Genomic DNA, 19,134 nt, shown 5'->3' on the forward strand with positions numbered 1-19,134 from the left:
AACAATTACTGTATGAGGTTCTGCTTTCAAATCTGATCTGCGGCCTTGAGTGAGTGAGTCTGTTTGTCTATATGTGCACTGCAATTAGCTAGTGACCAGAGTAAGTGTACCCCGCCTCTCACCCAAAGCCAGCTGCGATAGGCTGCAGCTCATCCGCGACCCAAATGATGACAAGCTGTATAGAAAATCAATTGATGGATGGATGGATGGATGGATTGAAGTACACTAGCATCAATGTCATGTAAATTCAGTTGTGACGACTTCAGCAATGTAAGGAGAGACGCAGCAGATTTAAATTATTATTTATCATGCAATATAGTAGTGATGCTTGATACCCCTTTTTTTCGGACTGATATCCGTCTGAGTATTCACTCTTGAGTACTCACCGATACCTAGTACTCATACCACTAGTACTTTTGATACATAATATTTAGCATAGTGACATATAATTGTGACGAAAGACTCAATTAGTTTCCTTCTGACACACATGATGATTCGCCGATGTGTCATAACAACACCGTGTAATGCCAACTACTGGTGAGGAGGAATTATTTGATGTCAAATTATTTTGCCTTGAGTATTGGTGGCTGGTAACGGCAGCCTACACAATTATGCAATACCTTGAAATAAGGCCAGTATTGGTACTCACCCATCTGACAATATATTATTATTTTTCATATCTTTCCCTCCATTCCTCAGGTATCTTCTCACCCGCTAGAATTCTGTTAGACAACCTGGTCAAAAAGTCCACAGCCACCTCTCCTAGATGCTTCCATACCTCCACAGGTATGTCAGTACACACAGCCTTTCCATTTTCCATCCTCTTTAGTGCCTTTCTAACTCCCCCCTTACTAATCATTGCCACTTCCTGGTCCATCACACTCCCCTCTTCTACTCTAACTTTGCTCTCATTTTCCTCATTCATCAACTCCTCAAAGTATTCTTTTCATCTATCCAGCACAATATTGGCACCAGTCAACACATTTCCATCTCTATCCTTAATCACCCTAACCTGCTGTACATTATTCCCATTTCTATCCCTCTGCCTGGCCAACCTGTATAGATCTTTCTTCTTCTTCTTTTGTGTCCATGCTGCCATACATACCATCATATGCCTCTTGTTTGGCCTTTGCCACCTCTACCTTTGCCCTATGTAGCATCTCCATGTATTTCTTTCTCCTCTCCTCAGTCCTCTCAGTGTCCCACCTCCTCTTAGCTAATGTCTTTCCTTGTATGATTTCCTGTACTTTGAAGTTCTAGCAACAAGTCTCCTTCTCCCCGTTCTACCAGACGATACACCAAGTACTCTCCTGCCCGTCTCTCTGATCACCTTGGCTGCAGTGGTCCAGTCTTCTGGAAGCTCCTCCTGTCCCCCGAGAGCCTGTCTCACCTCTCTCCCCGAAAAGCCGCACAACGCACTTCCTGTCGCAGCTTCCACCATATGGTTCTCTGCTCTGCCTTTGTTTGCCTAATTTTCCTCCCCACCACCAGAGTCATCTTACACACCACCATCCTATGCTGTCGAGCCACACTCTTCCCTACCACTACTTTACAGTCGGTAACCTCCTTCTGATTACACCGTCTGCACAAGATGTAATCCACCTGCGTGCTTCTACCTGCGCTCTTGTAGGTCACCCTATGTTCCTGCCTCTTCTGGAAAAAAGTGTTCACTACAACCATGAGCATCCTTTTTGCAAAGTCTACCACCATCTGTCCCTGCAAGTTCCTTTCCTGGATGCCGTACTTCCCCATCACTTCTTCATCACCCCTATTTCCTTCACCAACATGTCCATTACAATCTGCACCAATCACGACTCTCCCTCTCTGTCTTGGATGCTCAGAACTACTTCGTCTAGCTCTTCCAGAATTTCTCTTTCACCTCTAGGTCGCATCCTACCTGTGTGGCATAGACACTAATCACGTGACACATAAGATCCTCAATTTCAAGTTTCAGCCTCATCACTCGATCTGATACTCTTTTTGCCTTTAAGACATTCTTAGCCAACTCTTCCTTTAAAATAACCCCGACTACATTTCTCTTCCCATCGACACCATGCTAAAGTAATTTGAACCCTGCCCTTAAAGTTCTAGCCTTACTGCCTTTCCACCTGCTCTCCTCGACACACAATAAATATATCAACCTTTCTCCTAATCATCATGTCAACCAACTCCCGAGCTTTTCCTGTCATAGTTCCAACATTCAAAGTACCCACATTCGGTTCTAGGCTCTCTGATTTCCTCTTTTTATTCATTTTCTATAGTGCTTGTCCCCATTCGGGTCACGGGTGAGCTGGAGTTGTTGATAATAATGAATAAGAATAATACAATGACAAACATTTTTTATATTATTGCTATTATAATTAATGATTAAATAGTGGCATAGGGTACAGTATTATGGAAATGAAATGAAATTGTCGTGCCATTCCGCTTTAAAGGGCAGATCCAGGATTTTTTTCATGCTGCTTTTTAAAAAGATTTTTGACACAAATGAACTTTAATTTAAAAAAATAAATGAATAAATACAAAATAAAAAGCATATGTAGGCGGTGGGTGACTATAAAGGTAATTGATTTGGTGCAGGTCCTACCATCAGTACAGTTCTGTCCGTCACTTAAAATGAATGCAGGACTTTAAAACTTCAATGCAATTAAAAATGAAGCAGTGCAAGACACATTTGTGAAGGGCTGTTACCGTACTTCTACTACTACAAATACGTCTCGAGTGTTATCCGAGGCACTGTTCTGTGGGATACCTCAGTTGCCTCGAACTAGCAGCTGACTGGCACCTGTTTGGCGCCAGTCCCCGTTATTGCTGTGTGAACAACCGGTGCTACCTCCCTCCCAAATAATAACCCTACTCTCCCTTCTCACCTTCAACTCGGACCCTGTGTCACCTGCCTTTTTTATATTTAACTTTGCACCACTCTTATTGTCATGCACCTTCTTTCTTCTTGGCCTCTTAAGTTCTAATAGAGAGTGGAGGCTTTTGAGCACAGTGTGCCATTGCCTTGCATTGAAATCATGTCTCCTGTTACGCAGCTGTCTGTTGACTCTCCTCCTCTAAAAGGGGAACCATACCACATTAGTCTGTGCAATTCTGACGCCATGTTCTGGCTTTTCTCTTTTCTGTGTGCTGCATAAAATGTATACACTATACTTCAAAATTGTCCTTCAGCAACCTTTGCATTTCATGAGCGGTTTGGTGCTTTGGTTGTGACTGCACCGTGAGTGTGCATGCATGTTTTTTGGGTGCGCTATGATTTCACTCTACAATGTAAGTGTGCTTCTGAGTTATAAAATAGCAACAATCATACCGGATTCATTTTTGTTCTTCGGTTAAACGCTGAAAGTAATAGCAGTGTAGTATCACCCACCAATACTATACCAGCGGCTGGCTGTTGACATTTGACTCACAGCATTTGATCGCTCGTCAGTTATTCAACAGGGCATTGCTGTGTATGTACATTCTGCAAATGCCACCTATGGAGTTTCTCACAAGAAACAGAATACTTAAAAGTACCATCACAGAAATACCACCACAGAAATATAGACTCCTCCATATTAACTGTATGTAGCATTTCTATGGAATAATAGCGTTGAAAAGAATAGTGAAGACAGGTTTGTGTCACAAAATACATTATGTATAAAATATTTTGATTCTACTACTCCACATTTTCTTATGCGAATGTTTTCATCCAACTAAGTGCTGCATAGGAAGTTTGTTGCATTGCAGGTTAGGCCTAGTTGAAAATATATAGCTTGACCCTTGGAAAGGAATCCATGCCAATTGCACTGACCCTTGTCAAAATAGCTCAGTGTCAAGCTGCAGCTGCGCCCAATGCATACTGAGTATTACATATACTGAGTATTGGGTTTCTATTGTTCAGGACTCAAACCTCTCAGGAATCGTAATATTTGCTTCATTGTGGAACCATTTCAGTAAGGCATGACTGGGAAAGTAACGCGAGGGGCTTGGCAACCACACCCAATCACGTGGCAAGCCGCTATAAATAATACTTTTGTATTAAACGCTTCATTCCCCTGTCCCGCTCACTTAAAACTAAACACCTGTTTGTTGGAAACTACTGTGAGACGTAGAGCATGAATGCAAAATAAACAAGAATGACATGAATGATCTATATGTCAAATTACAGTTTAGATTTTACTAAACTTACTCACGTAATTCAGTAAAAAGTAGAATTTGGTGCAGTTTGAATGGAAATGGAATACCATATTCATTTTCGTTTTGCAGACCTAGCGTGGTTATATTTTGGTGGCAAAACTTGTCAAAGAGTTGGTGATTGGTCTTCTGCCTTTGAAACTAAAGCCAGCAGGAGTCACAAGTCCATCTTGTGGTCAAGGAATGCTATAATTATATCAGGCGAGCTCAGCTGGCAAGGTTCACCTACACCCTCACAAACATGAACCCCTATTCATCGTGGCCCCTGATTCGGTTTCATCCAGTCAGTCCACTATCCATCTCAACCTTCCCTTGACCTGACGTCTCAGAGCTTTGGCTAGAACTCCAAATTGATTAGTCAGCTGCGAATTGTTTGAGGAGAATTTTAGTTTTTTTGTCTTTCAAAAACTGTCACGTTCTCTGTTAGACAAACCTGCAATTTTTCAATGGATTATTCTTTTATTTATGCATTGTTTTAAATTCTACAATCATGTTCTTTCTTTTTTTTTATGTAAAAATATGTACAAAATGTCAAGGTGGCAAACTACCAAATCAATCACTACTCTTCCTGCTGATTCATAACATCAACATGTATATTCAAAAATAAATAATCCCTTTCATGTGCATGCAATGTAAAACATTTTGCAATTGTTTTCCATCGTCCCATTTTGAACCAGATCAACTTAATGTTGGCCTTTCAGCTGACAATTGCTTGCTCGTAGCGCCTATGGAAGCTGTGCGAACACGTGTAACTGTCCATGATTTGAATCTGGATGTGAGTAACAGGAGACGGCACGGAAAAGGGCGTGAAGCTATTGGATACTCGAGCAACGATAAAGAGGCCTCACAGTCAAATGTGTTCAGGTAAGTACAAGACGTGGTTCAACACGAAGCCAGGTCGAGCTGTGAAATGAAGACTTGTATGTAGATTATGTGCTGACTCACCAGCTTGGCTCGCGTCGTGTCAGGAAGACGGGGATCCTCGCAGGCACAGATAAATCATGGCGGTGAACATTCTATAAGATGTTGCTTCACTCATTCAGTGCCAGCCCTCCCAGTTAACATGGATATTTGACTTCTAAAGCAGCCAGTGGCACTGAACGTGGTAAACTGTACATTGCCCTTTGTTGAAATGAGAACGGTAGGTACAATGTAGTAACTCAATAATATTGTGTAATAAGAAGCAGTTAAAATTCATGGCAAGCCCTTTAAACCACTTCATCCATGCAGAGACATGTGCCACTGGGTGGAAATCTTTCAGGCTGGCTGGTATCTTCCTTGGCACCGGAAAGATGGCGGGTATCTTGAAGCGTGTTAGCATGAGAGATTGAGCCAGGGAAGACTGGAATATCAAAAGGAGCTTTGGCACGCCGTGCTTAAAAGCCATTAGCACCAATGGATGCTCAGAGGCTTGACAGCCCTGCTGCTCTGTGAATGAAAGATGCACTCACCCAAACATATCTTCTGCGTTAGTTTTTTCCATGCTGTCTGCCAGTGGCCGAAGAGTTTTTTGTTTTTTTCTTTTTCATTTGTGATTCACAAACGTCTATTTAAAGGTCACCATCAGACTATAATTATTAGAGTTAATGGTATTATGTGAAGAAAGTGACACTATGGAAATAAAATTCATGAGCTCTTCCAGTCAGGAAAGTTGCTGTCATGGATTGTTGTTTTGTTTCGCGATGGCACATGCAAACATGCTGGAGACCGAATGTTAGGACAAAATATGCTCGATATTCTTCTATATCCCTTAGTTTCTGTGTCGTTTTGATGACTTCAATAGTTCTTTGTTCTTGTGTGACCTTTTCAAATGTACCTAGTAGCTGTACCGGCCTCCCTTTTCTCTCAAGGACAAGATAACTCTGTGAATAGGTCTTTCTTTCTTCTTTTCTCATCTCCCTCCCATTTTAATTGAACTCTGTGTTCCTCTTCCATGTTCTTCAGGGACGCGGAGAACTGCGAGGCAACCGCAGGTTCCTCTCTTGTCTGTCTCTCTCTCCTCTTTCTCTTTTCTTCTTGTCATAAAGATCCACAAAGACAAGGTTGCTTCCTTACTTATTCTGTCCGAAAAAGATTTGGAATTAAATAAAATCAGTTGGAAGCATCATACTGTAGACCTGGCCCAGTGCTCCCAGAGCCGTGCAATCAATTTGCAATCAATGAGCTGAAGATAACCGTAAATAGCTGAATCGTTGGCCAAGGTAGTGAGTAGTTGTATACTGCTTAAACTCGGATTGTAGGAGTATACTACTAGTGGGGAGTTTCTTTTCACCCATGAATATTTGCCTCCTGTCGACGGAATGCGTTTGTTCACCTGCTGTGAGTAGATTACCTCATATATCATCAGGCAGCTGACATGCAATGGCGGAATGTAACACCCATTAGGCATAGAAGCCCAAGTTGTGGATGACAGGTGTCCAATGTCCTATATGGATAGAAGTGTGATGAACACAAAAGAACAGAACAGAAGAGCGACACATTTAAAAACAAAAACAAAAAAAACAAAAAAAAAACATTTATCTACAACAGCATTACTGTTCCTGCACATGCTGTAAGCAGTGATTCACAACCAAAGTGTACAGAGAGAGAATCTTTGTCTGTCGTTAGAAAAGGCCGATAGCCGGAGTGAAATTAGAGAGTGACCCAATAAGGTGCGCAGTCAATCTGTTTTACATTTTGTGAGAATCTTAATTCTCTTTGCCTGCGATCGAATGCCATTGACGTTCCATGACACAAAAGTGTGCGTGTATAGTAATTTTAAATGTATTGTGCACGATGTATTCTTTATTGTTGTTGTTTTTTTTTTGACAGTTTTCGGATTTGTTTTTGTAGTGTGTTGACAAATGTTAAAGAGTGTGATAAAGATGCGATATTTTTATATACAGCAAAGCCAGGGTACATAGAAGGGCAGTGGCAAGGGGATAATATGGTGTGTGGTGGTTATTTGTAGTGAGCAAACGTGTGTGTGGAAACAAGCAGAGCAGAAAAGCAAACAGCTAGGAGTGAGAATTCATGCTGGTGCCATTTTTTTTTTAAATTTTTTTTTTGGTCGAAGCAAAAGTGGAAAGAATGAAACAAAATCCAATACACTTTTTTTTTGACAATTCATAACGACAACAGATCAAAAGAAGTGCTTCTCTAGAAGAGCCCGGGCGTGACATCGGCATCACGAAACAGTTGGCCGTCAACTTATAGCTTGACAGCTAGCCACGCTTGTTTGCCTTTCTTACGGCGGTGGTACAATATTTTACGACTCTCGTTGATTTCCTTGGGGAACTGGTCGTTCATTCCAAACAAAGGCCCATTGAGCTCACGACCTTTTGATTTCCCGAACACTTTCTGCTGAAAGTGTTCAAACTTTGTAATGATGGGACGTGTTCTGTTTCCTGGACGAAGGCCTCCCAATCGATGAACACGGTGAAAGGTAATCTTGTCGATTGTATCTTGAGCGTGGACGTCATGAATTGTTTAATCTGCGCATCGGGGTCTTCCGGTGCGTTTTCTAGAATGCCCGAGAAAATGAGATTGTCGCGCATGCTTGGCGATTGAATGTCCAGCATAGTTTATTTTATGATTTTATATTCCAGTCTAAGAGTTTGGAGTTCCGCTGACATTGACATCATGTTTGATCGGAGCGCAGTATTATCTAAAATTAGCTCCTTGCCTTTTTTTTTCTTTTTTTTTTTTTCTTTTTTTTTTTTAAATTATGGAGTTTTTGTCTGCTCTGCGAGCAGCTTATTACTTTGATTCTCATCCTGTTCAATGCAAAAGGGTGGTTTGATTATTGTTTTTGCACAATGATGATTATTATTATATATATTTTTTTTTCTAACTAGGCAGCTGAAAATGAAGTCCTAAACCGTGAGGTCACGACAGAGACCTTACCATTAACCCATGCAGAACTCTACATCTTTCTGGATGTTTTATTTACTCCTTAAGAGAAATTACATACAACAGGTCTTTGTTATACAGGACTTTCCACCAACTGCTAATTACTCAAAAAAGAAAAGACAACAGAAACTTTAGGTCACTGATGCAAAAGCATCAGACTCCAGCTTCCATTGTTTGGCATGGAACAATATGTTTGTTCCAGCGGGCAACTGGAACAACCAAGTATGTACAGCATAAATGAAAAGCTAAATTGTATTTTCTTGACACAAAACACAGCGGATTATCTGACAAAGGCACCTCACTTGGAATTACACAGTAACATACTCTCAGACATGAAAAACATCCCAATCAACGTAGCATTGAGCGCACATGTTGGACGAGCCGAGCCCTCCCTGTCCACGCCCACATTTACATATGCAAATCATATTTAAATTAACCCTGCACCTGAGATCCCAATCTCTGCATGATCAGGAAAAAAAATGAACATGAGCAATGTAATGAAGAAAAAAAAACATTCTGAATGTGGAGTTGCTCAATGAAGTGGAGGTGCGCAAGAAAATCCTCTTTGGCACGCTGTCCTCCGGCGTAAACAACAAGCGAAAGAAGAGTGAATGGGACAGCGTGTGTGCGGCTGTCAATGTTGTGGGGTCAGAACAGCGCACACACGCTGAACTAAAAATAGAAGTGGTCAGACATTAAGGTGGATGGGAAGCGGAGGACAGGTGCCCACCGCCAAAGTGTGGCCAAAATAGGCGGAAGAAACAGCCCGGAGGGCCTCACCCCGTTCGAGGAGAGAGTCGCCGCGATCATGGGTGACGCTGCTCACTCAGGGGTGATGGGAGCACATGTGGCTGACTATGACCACAAGGTAAATACCATGTATTTTTAGAACTCACAACAAATGTTCATACAGTAAGCTACACTCAGTCCTGTGAGAGAAAGGTTCATGCGTAAATGTTGTATTTATGCTATTTGCAATCAATCTTTTGAATTCAAATAGAAGCACATCAGCATATCAAAAATGTTGACTCCTGCTTGATTACTTAGTCATTCATCCATCCATCCATCCATTTTCTGAGCCGCTTCTCCTCACTAGGGTCGCGGGGCGTGCTGAAGCCTATCCCAGCTGTCATCGGGCAGGAGGCGGGGTACACCCTGAACTGGTTGCCAGCCAATCGCAGGGCACATAGGAACAAACAACCATCCGCACTCAAATTGACACCTACGGGCAATTTAGAGTATTCAACTAACCTACCACGCATGTTTTGGGGATGTGGGAGGAAACCGGAGTGCCTGGAGAAAACCCACGCAGGCACGGGGAGAAAATGCAAACTCCACACAGGCGGGGCCGGGGATTGAACCCGGGTCCTCAGAACTGTGAGGCTGACGCTCTAACCAGTCGCCCACCGTGCCGCCCTTAGTCATTCAATTGGCAGTATAAATGATCGCCTCGATCAATTTAAAGGGATCCTCACAAATGTCAGTGATTCATTAATACACTGGTCAACAAGTGAATTCAGAGTCCTTGCTTCTTTTACATTGTTGAAGTCAAATGTTGCCGGGCATGAATTTGTTCATCAGTGCTAATTGTTCATGTGTCTCTGATGTGCAGATTTATGATAACAGTTTCCCAGCATCACCTCTAAGCGTCGCCAAAGGACCAACAGCAGCAGAAACGTGCGTACGCCAGCCATGAAGTTGGCGTGAGGCACCGCACATTTCATTTCACTCTTGATCCATCTGAACTTTGCTGTGAAAAAGAAGTATGTATCGAGTGTGAAATGACCGTGGAAATGCGCGGTGCCTCACGCCAACTTCATGGCTAGCGTACGCACGTTTCTGCAGCCGATGGTCCTTTGGCGACACTTAGAGCTGATGCTGGGAAACAAATCTGCACATCAGAGACACAAACAATTAGCACCGATGAACAATTCATGCCAGACAACATTTTATTTCAACAATGTAAAAGGAAAAGAAAGGATTTGGAATTCATATAAAAAAATATCAGTGAGATTATTCATTTTATTGGTAAGATCTGGGATCACTTGGATGCTCGTTTTCAAGAGGATGAATTAAAGGAGTGGTCTGTGTTTGATATTGAAGCGGTGAGCTCAGAGATCCGTTTTAAGTGCGGAACAGCAGCTGTTGCCACATTGGCAAAGAAGTATGAGGCCGTTCTTCATCACCCTCAATACTCACAACTCACAATAATTTGGAAACAAATAAATGAAATACATATTTTGGTATAAAGCTCTGCCAGTTGTTACATTTTCAAATAATCAACATAACGACATCGTGAGGTGGTGAGCTGGCTACACAACAAGTACTGCGTGTGGTTTAGTTGACAGCATTGATTTACTTGTAATGATATGATTTTAAAGATTACACATCCAGTGTAACATTTTTAGATATTTCCAAAAATCGTATTGATAAGCGACAACACGCCTTTGTAGTTGTGACAGGTATAAAAAGTAAATGTTTTTTGTTTTTGTTTTTTGTATACAGTAAACTAGGGGTGTCCAAACTATGGCCCAAGGGTCATTTGCAGCCTTAGCCTTCAGTTCCTGCCTTGATTGGCTGTTAGCATAATGTTATATTCCTCTGAAATCGCAATGGTTTCTTAACAAATTAGACCTACAGCCTTTGACCGTACTTCAGTGAAAAAAGTATTTAGTAGTCCTTAGTATATTAAACACTCTGCACTCCCTGTTGACTTTTCTTTTATTTGGCCCACTCGTAGTTGAAGAAGGGTTCAGAGCGATAAAACAGCCGAAGTCAAATTAATGTATCAATGTACCTACTGCGCTTCCTGGTGGAACCACTGGGCATTACAGGACAACCCGATGGAACCACTGGGCATTATAGCACAACCTGGTGGAACCACTTTGCATTACAGGCCAAGGTCAAATGAATGTAGTCATGATTTTGATATGATTTGGGCGATTCTGTACCAATCTTGGGCGGGCCGGATTGAAATGATCAATGGGCCGGATGTGGCCCGCGGGCCGTTGTTTGCTCACCCCTGGCCTTGTTAATAACGGTCGGCGGTCTGGCGCATCGGCGTTGGGGCCTGTCCAACGCGCCATGACCGTGCCCCACGCAGGCCCTCACAACGAAGACACTTCGGGGAGCGATAACTGTTTATTACGTGCAATAGCTCACAAACGAATGGGCTAACCGGCTAGCAAGCTAACGAGGCAGCGAGCTTCATTGTATGGCATTTATTTATCGAATGAATGAATAAATATTGAAATAAATGGACGTTATTTTGTTTCTTTGAGAATCTTTCATTTACAAACAACTCTGAAGCGCTACAGTACATCACTCCACAGTCCCAATCTGACAGTTCCAGTTAACAACAAGAAAACATTTGTATCCTTTTAAAATCATAACGTTTCATACAGATCTTGTATTAGATTTATGTACATTTTGTAGTGGTACCTACAGTAAATGTTGCAGCCAGTGAGGTCATTGTACATGCAGTCGTACTAGAAATACAAATGTCTCTACCTTGTGGACTCGAGTAGCAAGTACAACACAAAATCCAGTTTTAGATGCTACTTGTACCATTGTACGAACAATCGGATTTAATATTCTTCAAATTACTTTTGCATTATAGGTGAGTTTATGATGTATATCTAAAATATTTTTTTTATAGTATTAATATACTCTAATTACAGTAATAATATTGTGTAGCAAAGATTAGGAATCCCTTGAATGCGAATCCAATGAATCATACTCCCACCAATTGTTTTTTAAGGTTTTGCGCTTCAATACAGCACAGTTTATATATATATATATATATATATATATATCCATATTATTATATTCTTTTTTTTCTTCTTTTTTGGGGGGGGCAGGGTGGTAGTGCAATTCACCTTCAATATAATTATATTAAAGGTCCTGTATTTTGGATATTTAAACCTCCCTATAGTGACTCTCTAACATGGACTTAGTATAAAAGTGTCAATTTAATTTAAAAAGAAAAAAACCTTGGTTTTGTCATACTAGTGTCCAGAAAAGGCCCCTCAGACAACTACGTCCAGTTGACCCGGTTTTGTATCTGCTTTGTCCATATTTGGCTGAGACCGCCCCCATTCGTCTGATTGGTTGCCTCTGTGTAGAAGACCCACTTGTGGGAGAACACGTGTTTGTTATGTTGACAGCGCTGGCTCAGAGTGAAGAGGTAGGCGGGGATCTTCGCTAGTGATGTCGAGAAATGATTTCAGGCCGCTCGGCAGAAAAACATCTCTGACTTGAGAATTTGTGGATGATTTTCATTCATATTTCACATGTTTACTGAGGCACCATAGAGAAAATATTACATCCCAAATACTGGAGAAAGTTGGTTGGGCAAAACATGTCCCTGTTAAAATGAAAGGAGAATGAAATTAATATAAACAATCAAATAAAAGAAGAGGAGTAAGGTGAATTGTACAGAAATTTGAAATCAGCTCACCCTTCTCTCTCCCCCGTTTTGGCGACTATGTAGTCCGAGGGGACGCCAACTACAGCCCCTCTGACAAAACCCTTGCCCGCAGGCTGTACCCCAACCCCTTCCCTACTAAACCACTGCATATCACACAGCCTATACATAGTATAAAAAAACCAAACAGATGAGAGCCTCTTGACGTAAAAGCTTACTGTGCCTTTAAGGGCCCAGTCAGCAGCTTGCGCAGCCTGGCTGACCTTGCAACACCCTGGGTGTGGTGTGCAATAAATGTTCCAACGTACTTCCTCGTTGAAACACCGCACGCACTACTTGCCGAAACATGAGTGCCGCCTGTCAGGATGAGTGGGATCTGCAGGGCTTGCCGATGCCGCAGAGCCTGGACTGGAAGTCCGTTGATGAAGCCAAACCATTTGGGAGAAATCTGCTCAAGAACCCTACTCCTCACGGTACCATAGCAACAGAATTGAACAAGACCCCGCTGACAGCAAGAGCAGTCTCGTGTAGAAATAGCTGATTTTTCATTTTGAGTCTCTCTTGGCTCCCGTGAAGGTCCAACCATATGGAATGTCCTATCACACTATTGTCAGTTGTCTTTATTACCAAGCAGTTCATCGAAATGAGATTTAGGGCTTGTAAAATAATTGTGGTTTGGACCAAAAGCTTTCTTTGAATAGTTATTGTATTTTAAAATCAGAAAACGTAATATGAACATAAGGGTCTGGTTTTAGATGCACTTAATACTGGCACTGTGGCACACAATATATTTCGAGATTGCTTTGCTGCTCTTCAAATATATCTTGCAAAAAAATAAATAATAATAATAATTGTCACAGTTCTCAATTAAAAACTTAAGTTTAAAGACTTTCAAGACTAAAAACGTATGTAATGGCTATTGTAGTAGGTCCTTAGGTTTTGTATTCTCGACATCATCGCAATACTTGCAACTGAGCAGTTTAAAATAGGTTCGCTTTAAGAATGGGGATAGTAATCGATTAAATGACCAAAATTCAGACTGTTGTGTGGAATTGATTGTTGATGAACCTGTCTTTAAGCAACTGGAGGTAAATGGAAAGCACTGCTTGGCTACAACCAGAAAAATCCCTGTATTCCTTCACTGCAGTAATTTAATTCTATTTTGACAGAAGAATGTCCGAGACCTTTTATTAGGACCCCTGGGAAGTTTGTCAACTGTGAGCTTGTTAAGGCCTTTGATACTCTTGTGATTAGGGGCTATACGAATAAATCTAAAACTTAAAAAAAAAAAAAAAAAAACATTAATTGATCACTTCATTTGTTAGGGTTAGTGAAAATATATAGTCTCATATCTGCTGTATTGTCGATTAAAGACATTTCGTCGCATGCCCATCACTAGTTGGTTGCAAACGGAAAAGATTCCTATTTACTCATTATTATAAAGGAATCATCAATATTGGATGTTTATCCTGAAAGTCTACTAGGGTGCAAGTGTAAGATTAATGCGCAGTAATATAATGCGCTTTTAACACTGAGGCACACCCAGCAACTTTGTCAGACAGACAGGGCTTTATAATGTTTGCTGTGGACTAAATCCGCAGGTGTGGTGTTTTCACACTTTGTCCTCAACATTGCATAGGATTGAGTAAAGATATAGCTCCACCTGAACCTGAGCTGCCTGAAGTGCCCATGGACGGCCCTCCGATTTTTCAACCAGAAGGTAGGAAATGGGACTGATTGGCATGTTTGACAAACGTGTGAGAAAAATTGAACCATCTAAAGTTGAATTTCCAGGTGACTTCAGTGGCTGGACCACAAACACAGAAGTTCTCCCTTATGATAGCAGTGGTATTCCAGAAGGGGCTGTTATCTGTGCTTTGCCTCACTATAGGTAAGTCTCATTGTGGAGCAGATGTTAAAAGGACCATTGGACTGAATTTCTATTCATTGTTTTACTTTCTGAACATAATTATTCACAAACAACTTTCACTTTTGACTTTGAGACCATCAAATTATGATTATAATTTCTTTTTTTTTTCCTGAGCTCAGGTCAGAGTCATAGTAAGCTGATAGTAAAATATTCTCTCTCTCTCTCTCTCTTTCTCCCTCTTTCTCTTTCTTCTCAGCTGGTTCTCCCTGGAGCAGACTGTGGACTTAAAGGCAGAGGGGCTATGGGAAGAGCTGCTGGATGATTTTCAACCGGAAATAGTGATTCACGACTGGTAAGTGAACAATCGCCTCAAGCACACGCAATGGAACATTAGCATTACAACATTATCACATGCCTGACCAGCCTGGTTGCTAGGCACATTCCAAATGACTGCATGTCATAAAAGTGTGTTCAGATTTTGTACATAAATATACTATTTAAGTTTGTATTAATCCATTACTTTTTAGCAGTTCAGGCATTCAGTGTTTGTGTTTGTAGCCCTTTCTGGGCAAGGAATTAAGAGAGAGAGGGAAAAAAACAGGTACTGTATATTAGCGGTGAAAGTGAAAACACACAAAATGGCTGAATCAGTGTGCACACCATAAAACATATGCATTGTACAATACAGTATATAGAAACAGGATAAGTGGTAGAAATAGATTAATGAATAGAAAGTATATAACCCTGGCACGTACAGTGCTACGCAAAAGTTGCAATTCTTGTTTTTTTTTTCAATTCTAATTCTGATCATACATAACTAGGTGTGTCACTGTTACTAAAGTGTAAGAAAGTGAAGTGTTGCCTTCCAATGTTTTTGTTAGTCAGCGGTCTACTTTCCGGTTCATGGAGAATGACAAATAGAAGCATGGTGTCATTCTGCAGGGTGGACTGTTCCATTATTGTCATATTGGCTGAAATCAAAAAGACATTCTTGTATCTGCACATTCATGCACATCGGATTGTGGCGTGGTGTGTTTCTTTTTTAGATCTTGTAGCCCACTTCACTTTGTCTGACAGGCACTATTTAAGATTACGTGACTGAATAAATCTGCCGGGAATTAGGCCTGGGTGTGGCCAGTAAAATTGAACTCATCTTCCCAAAAACTGTGTTTAATCACAGTTAACTGATGATTTAATAAAGGGTGGGGAGACATTTATTTTTCACGTCGGGCCAGATTTTTTTTTTCCCTTGATAAAATTCAGATGCAGACACTTAATTTCGTATTTATTCGGGTTGTCTTTGTCAAATAATAAAATTGGCTTGATGATCTAAAAAAAATTAAAGTGTGGTAAATATGCAAAACAAAGAAAAAGATAGATGGATAAATAAAAATGGGCTAAGTACTTTTTTATGGCACTGTAAAAGATGTTTATCTGAGGTTACAAACATACAATGAGCTCCCTTTATAAAGGTTCCCCCCTTCTATTTTAAGATGGGGTTTTGTTGTCAACACTTAAATTAGACGGCAATTTGAACAGACCTGCAAAGTAGAATTACAATGATTGCAGTAGTACTTTTTAAATGAATATTCCTCTAACATTGTGAACCAAAATTGAATTTTTTAAAAATGTTTTAATTAACTCTCCATCCCTATTGATCATTTGATCCGTGTTCTCTCTCCGTCTTCATCTCGATATAAAATAAAAATGTCGATGCCTTATTTAAACGTCAACATTAACTTCACGTTATTGCACCAGGTATGAGGAGAGTCAAGTGCATCAGTCGATCTACCAACTACATGTGAAGTTATTGGGCGCAGACCAAAGCACGGTGATCTCAGAGCACTCTATCAACCCCACTGAGGATCTGAGCACCTATTCCCACACATGGAAGGAGGTAGGCTCCTTTTGTTCTGTCTGTCTGTTCCTTTTGCATCTGATTTTCATTGCATGTCCCTCTGTTCACCCATAGGTGTCGCACGTGTTCTCTGGCTACGGCCCGGGAGTGAGGTACGTTCACTTCTTGCACAGACTGAAGAACAAATTCATGATGTCATTCTTCCCCACCATGTTTACTGGCAGCTCAGTCGTTGTCAACCCTATCAAAACCAGCTCATAGACCTTTTCTGGAAAGGCTGCTGAAATGTACTCACAACCTCAGATTGTGAATTCTTACTTTTTAAATGATGATTCAATGGATGCTCTGGGACAAGACATTGCTGGCCCAGCCGTACCCATGTCAGAATTGAAAATAAATAGTGTACATGCTTTTGTCTCAAACATTGAAACAAGTTCCATTCATTCTTCCATTCACAGATTTTATTTTTTTTGCATGTCATTTTTCAAACCATATACATACGTCCACATTAAAATGTGCATGATTCTGTGTACCGTATATGATATTATATGCCCAAAAACTAAATGCATATGGATACATGTTGTCTTTAACCTTCATGCATCCTTTTCTGTGGCATTACAGTCAATGCATCTTGTTTATAGCAGAAGTTACTACTGAACAGTTTAATTCTTGGCCCTTGCCCTCAAGATTTTGTGGTATTTAAATAATTTCGGAGTAACCCTGCCTTAAAGCAAACTATCCTTGACACGGAACAGTTTTTCAAGCGACAGACTGTAAATCTATGAAAATAGGTCATTAAACGAGTTGCTTTTTAGTTATGTTTACGGTTACAGTTACAATTTTAGTGAAAAGTAAGTAAAAATTGCAGCAGAAGCTTGGATTGATCAAATTGTTTTTTTTCCCCCCCAGTCCACTTCCTCCTTCTGAAGCCGGCGGTTGTTATTGGCTCACTCTGGTCATGTGCCATTCTGCCACAGTCTCAAACGTGACAGTTTTACCCATTATTGTATTGTATTGTAGTTCAATCTATTAGTTTATCTGAGATTTTGAAAAGGTTAGACTGAGTTAGACTTCTAAATTATGGTAATTTTTTGAACAGTTTAATCTTTATAATTTAGAATTTTTTTATGGAACATTAATGCCATCTGGGTTCTCATATGGAGCGCTATTATATAAACTGTGTGCATTTGTCATCAGGTCAACATGGTATCATAGTTTTGAACATCAACCAACACATTGCAACACATTTCTAAAACACACAAACACATTACAAACAAACATTGATTTAAATTTCATCATGTTTTTAATCAATACATTATTTGTGTATAGAACAAATATGTGGGTTATTCTGAAATAATAATCTATGGTTGAAATACTTCATACATTCATTCAAAATTATGAAAAGTAATCAAATGTAATTAGTTATGTGACTTTGAGGAAGTCATTGAAATCGTTACACGACTATTACATTTGAGTCGTGGTGACATTTTACTGGAAATCATACGCGATGACCCAAACTCAGTTGGGACGACTGGGAGGAGACAGTCAAGGTGTCACGTGACCTGCCGCGTGGGCTCCAAGCATCACCAATGTTGCGTTCACGGGAAAGTTGACTCAGGCGTGTTCGCGTGTGTCGAGACGGGGATCGAGAGACCAGGCTTCAGACTTCATACGTTTTTAGAAGCAATATCACCTTCAACTGGAGCTGTGCCGTTAACAAGAAGGTAAGAGACTCAACCGACGTAAACGTAAGAGGTGATGATATACGGAGGTGAAACCAAAACCATTTTGAGACAACTAGCTAGGCCCACATTCCCCAACAGCATCACCTGCCCGAATATTTCATAGTAGTAAGTGTTTACAGAGTTTGACCAATATTTTGTCTTTCACTGTTTAAATGTACCTTTTGCTTTTTATCTGGACAGTGCACACTCACTGGCTACAACTTAGGCACACAAGTGCTGCCGTTACTGTAGTATATTTCAATAGTACTGAAACCAGACCTCCTTTGAGAGGGTCAAAGGGTGGGAGACAGTACTATTGAAATATACTACATTACAAAGATTGTTTAGGGTTTAATAGGCAAAGTTTTTAAACAAAACTTTACACGGTACACTTTTTTTTTTTTTTTTTTTTTGTATTACGCTTGTCCTCATAGTTTAGGTTGAACTGGAGCATATCCCAGCTGACTTTGGGCGAGAGGCAAGGCGACACCCAGGACTGGTCGCAAGTGTACAGTACAAGCAATCATTCACGTTCAACTTCAAACCTATGGACAATTTACTCAAAAAAGGGCCCACAACAACATTTTCCGACGAGTCGAGGGTCTTTTTTTTTTTTTTTTATTGAGGTCGGTCACATGCGATAAGACTGTAATATGATTAAAGAAATACAAAACAAAAATAAAATGGACGACTGGTTACAGCACATCTGGCTCACTGTTCAGAGGTCATGGGTTCAAATCTGGGCTCCGGCCTACCTTTGTTGACTTTGCATGTTCACCCCGTGCCTGCATGGGTTTTCTCCGTTACTCCAGTTTCCTCCCACATTCCAAAAATCATGCATGGTAGGTTAATTGAACTCTAAATTCTCCGTAGGCATGAACGGTTGTTTGTCTGTATGCGCCTTGTGATTGGCTTGCGACTAGTTCAGTGAGTCTCCTGCCTCCCGTCCAAAAGTCAGCTGGGATAGGCTCCAGCACACCCGTGACCCTCGTGAGGATAAGCGGTCAGAGAATGGATGGCTGGATAAAATTGTCGTATCAAACAAAACAGGACCCCTGTCCATGAATCCAAAACAAATATATCAGGAGATAATTAAGAACACATTTCATTTGAAATATAAACACAAAGAAACCACAAGAAAGAAGGAACAAATATTTCTGCTTCTTGTCCTTTCCCAAAGTCTACA

General features: G+C 40.7%; 2 protein-coding genes across 2 annotated transcripts in view; both read left to right on the plus strand.

The window, feature by feature from the left end:
- The first annotated feature begins 12,804 nt into the window (after positions 1–12,804).
- nccrp1 (P1, F-box associated domain containing) lies at positions 12,805–16,646 on the plus strand. The gene is made up of 6 exons (XM_061702508.1): positions 12,805–12,969; positions 14,136–14,216; positions 14,291–14,387; positions 14,623–14,718; positions 16,125–16,263; positions 16,339–16,646. The coding sequence occupies exons 1-6, from the start codon at positions 12,843–12,845 to the stop codon at positions 16,483–16,485; spliced, it is 687 nt and encodes a 228-aa protein (XP_061558492.1). The 5' UTR covers positions 12,805–12,842; the 3' UTR covers positions 16,486–16,646.
- Positions 16,647–17,859: 1,213 nt separating this feature from the next.
- The window catches only part of slc8a2a (solute carrier family 8 member 2a), a 32,539-nt gene continuing 31,264 nt past the window's right edge, over positions 17,860–19,134 (plus strand). Inside the window, exon 1 of the mRNA XM_061702046.1 lies at positions 17,860–17,948. The gene's annotated coding sequence lies outside the window, so the exon portion shown is untranslated. The remainder of the gene's footprint in view (positions 17,949–19,134) is intronic.

The sequence above is a fragment of the Phycodurus eques genome, chromosome 17 (genome assembly GCF_024500275.1).
Source record: "Phycodurus eques isolate BA_2022a chromosome 17, UOR_Pequ_1.1, whole genome shotgun sequence".
NCBI lineage: Eukaryota > Metazoa > Chordata > Actinopteri > Syngnathiformes > Syngnathidae > Phycodurus > Phycodurus eques.

Coding starts and splice junctions, on each gene's coding strand:
- nccrp1 (XM_061702508.1), top strand. CDS start 12,843: ATGAGTGCCGCCTGTCAGGATGAGTGGGATCTGCAGGGCTTGCCGATG. Junction 12,970..14,135: donor CAAGAACCCTACTCCTCACG/GTACCATAGCAA, acceptor AACATTGCATAG/GATTGAGTAAAGATATAGCT. Junction 16,264..16,338: donor ATTCCCACACATGGAAGGAG/GTAGGCTCCTTT, acceptor GTTCACCCATAG/GTGTCGCACGTGTTCTCTGG.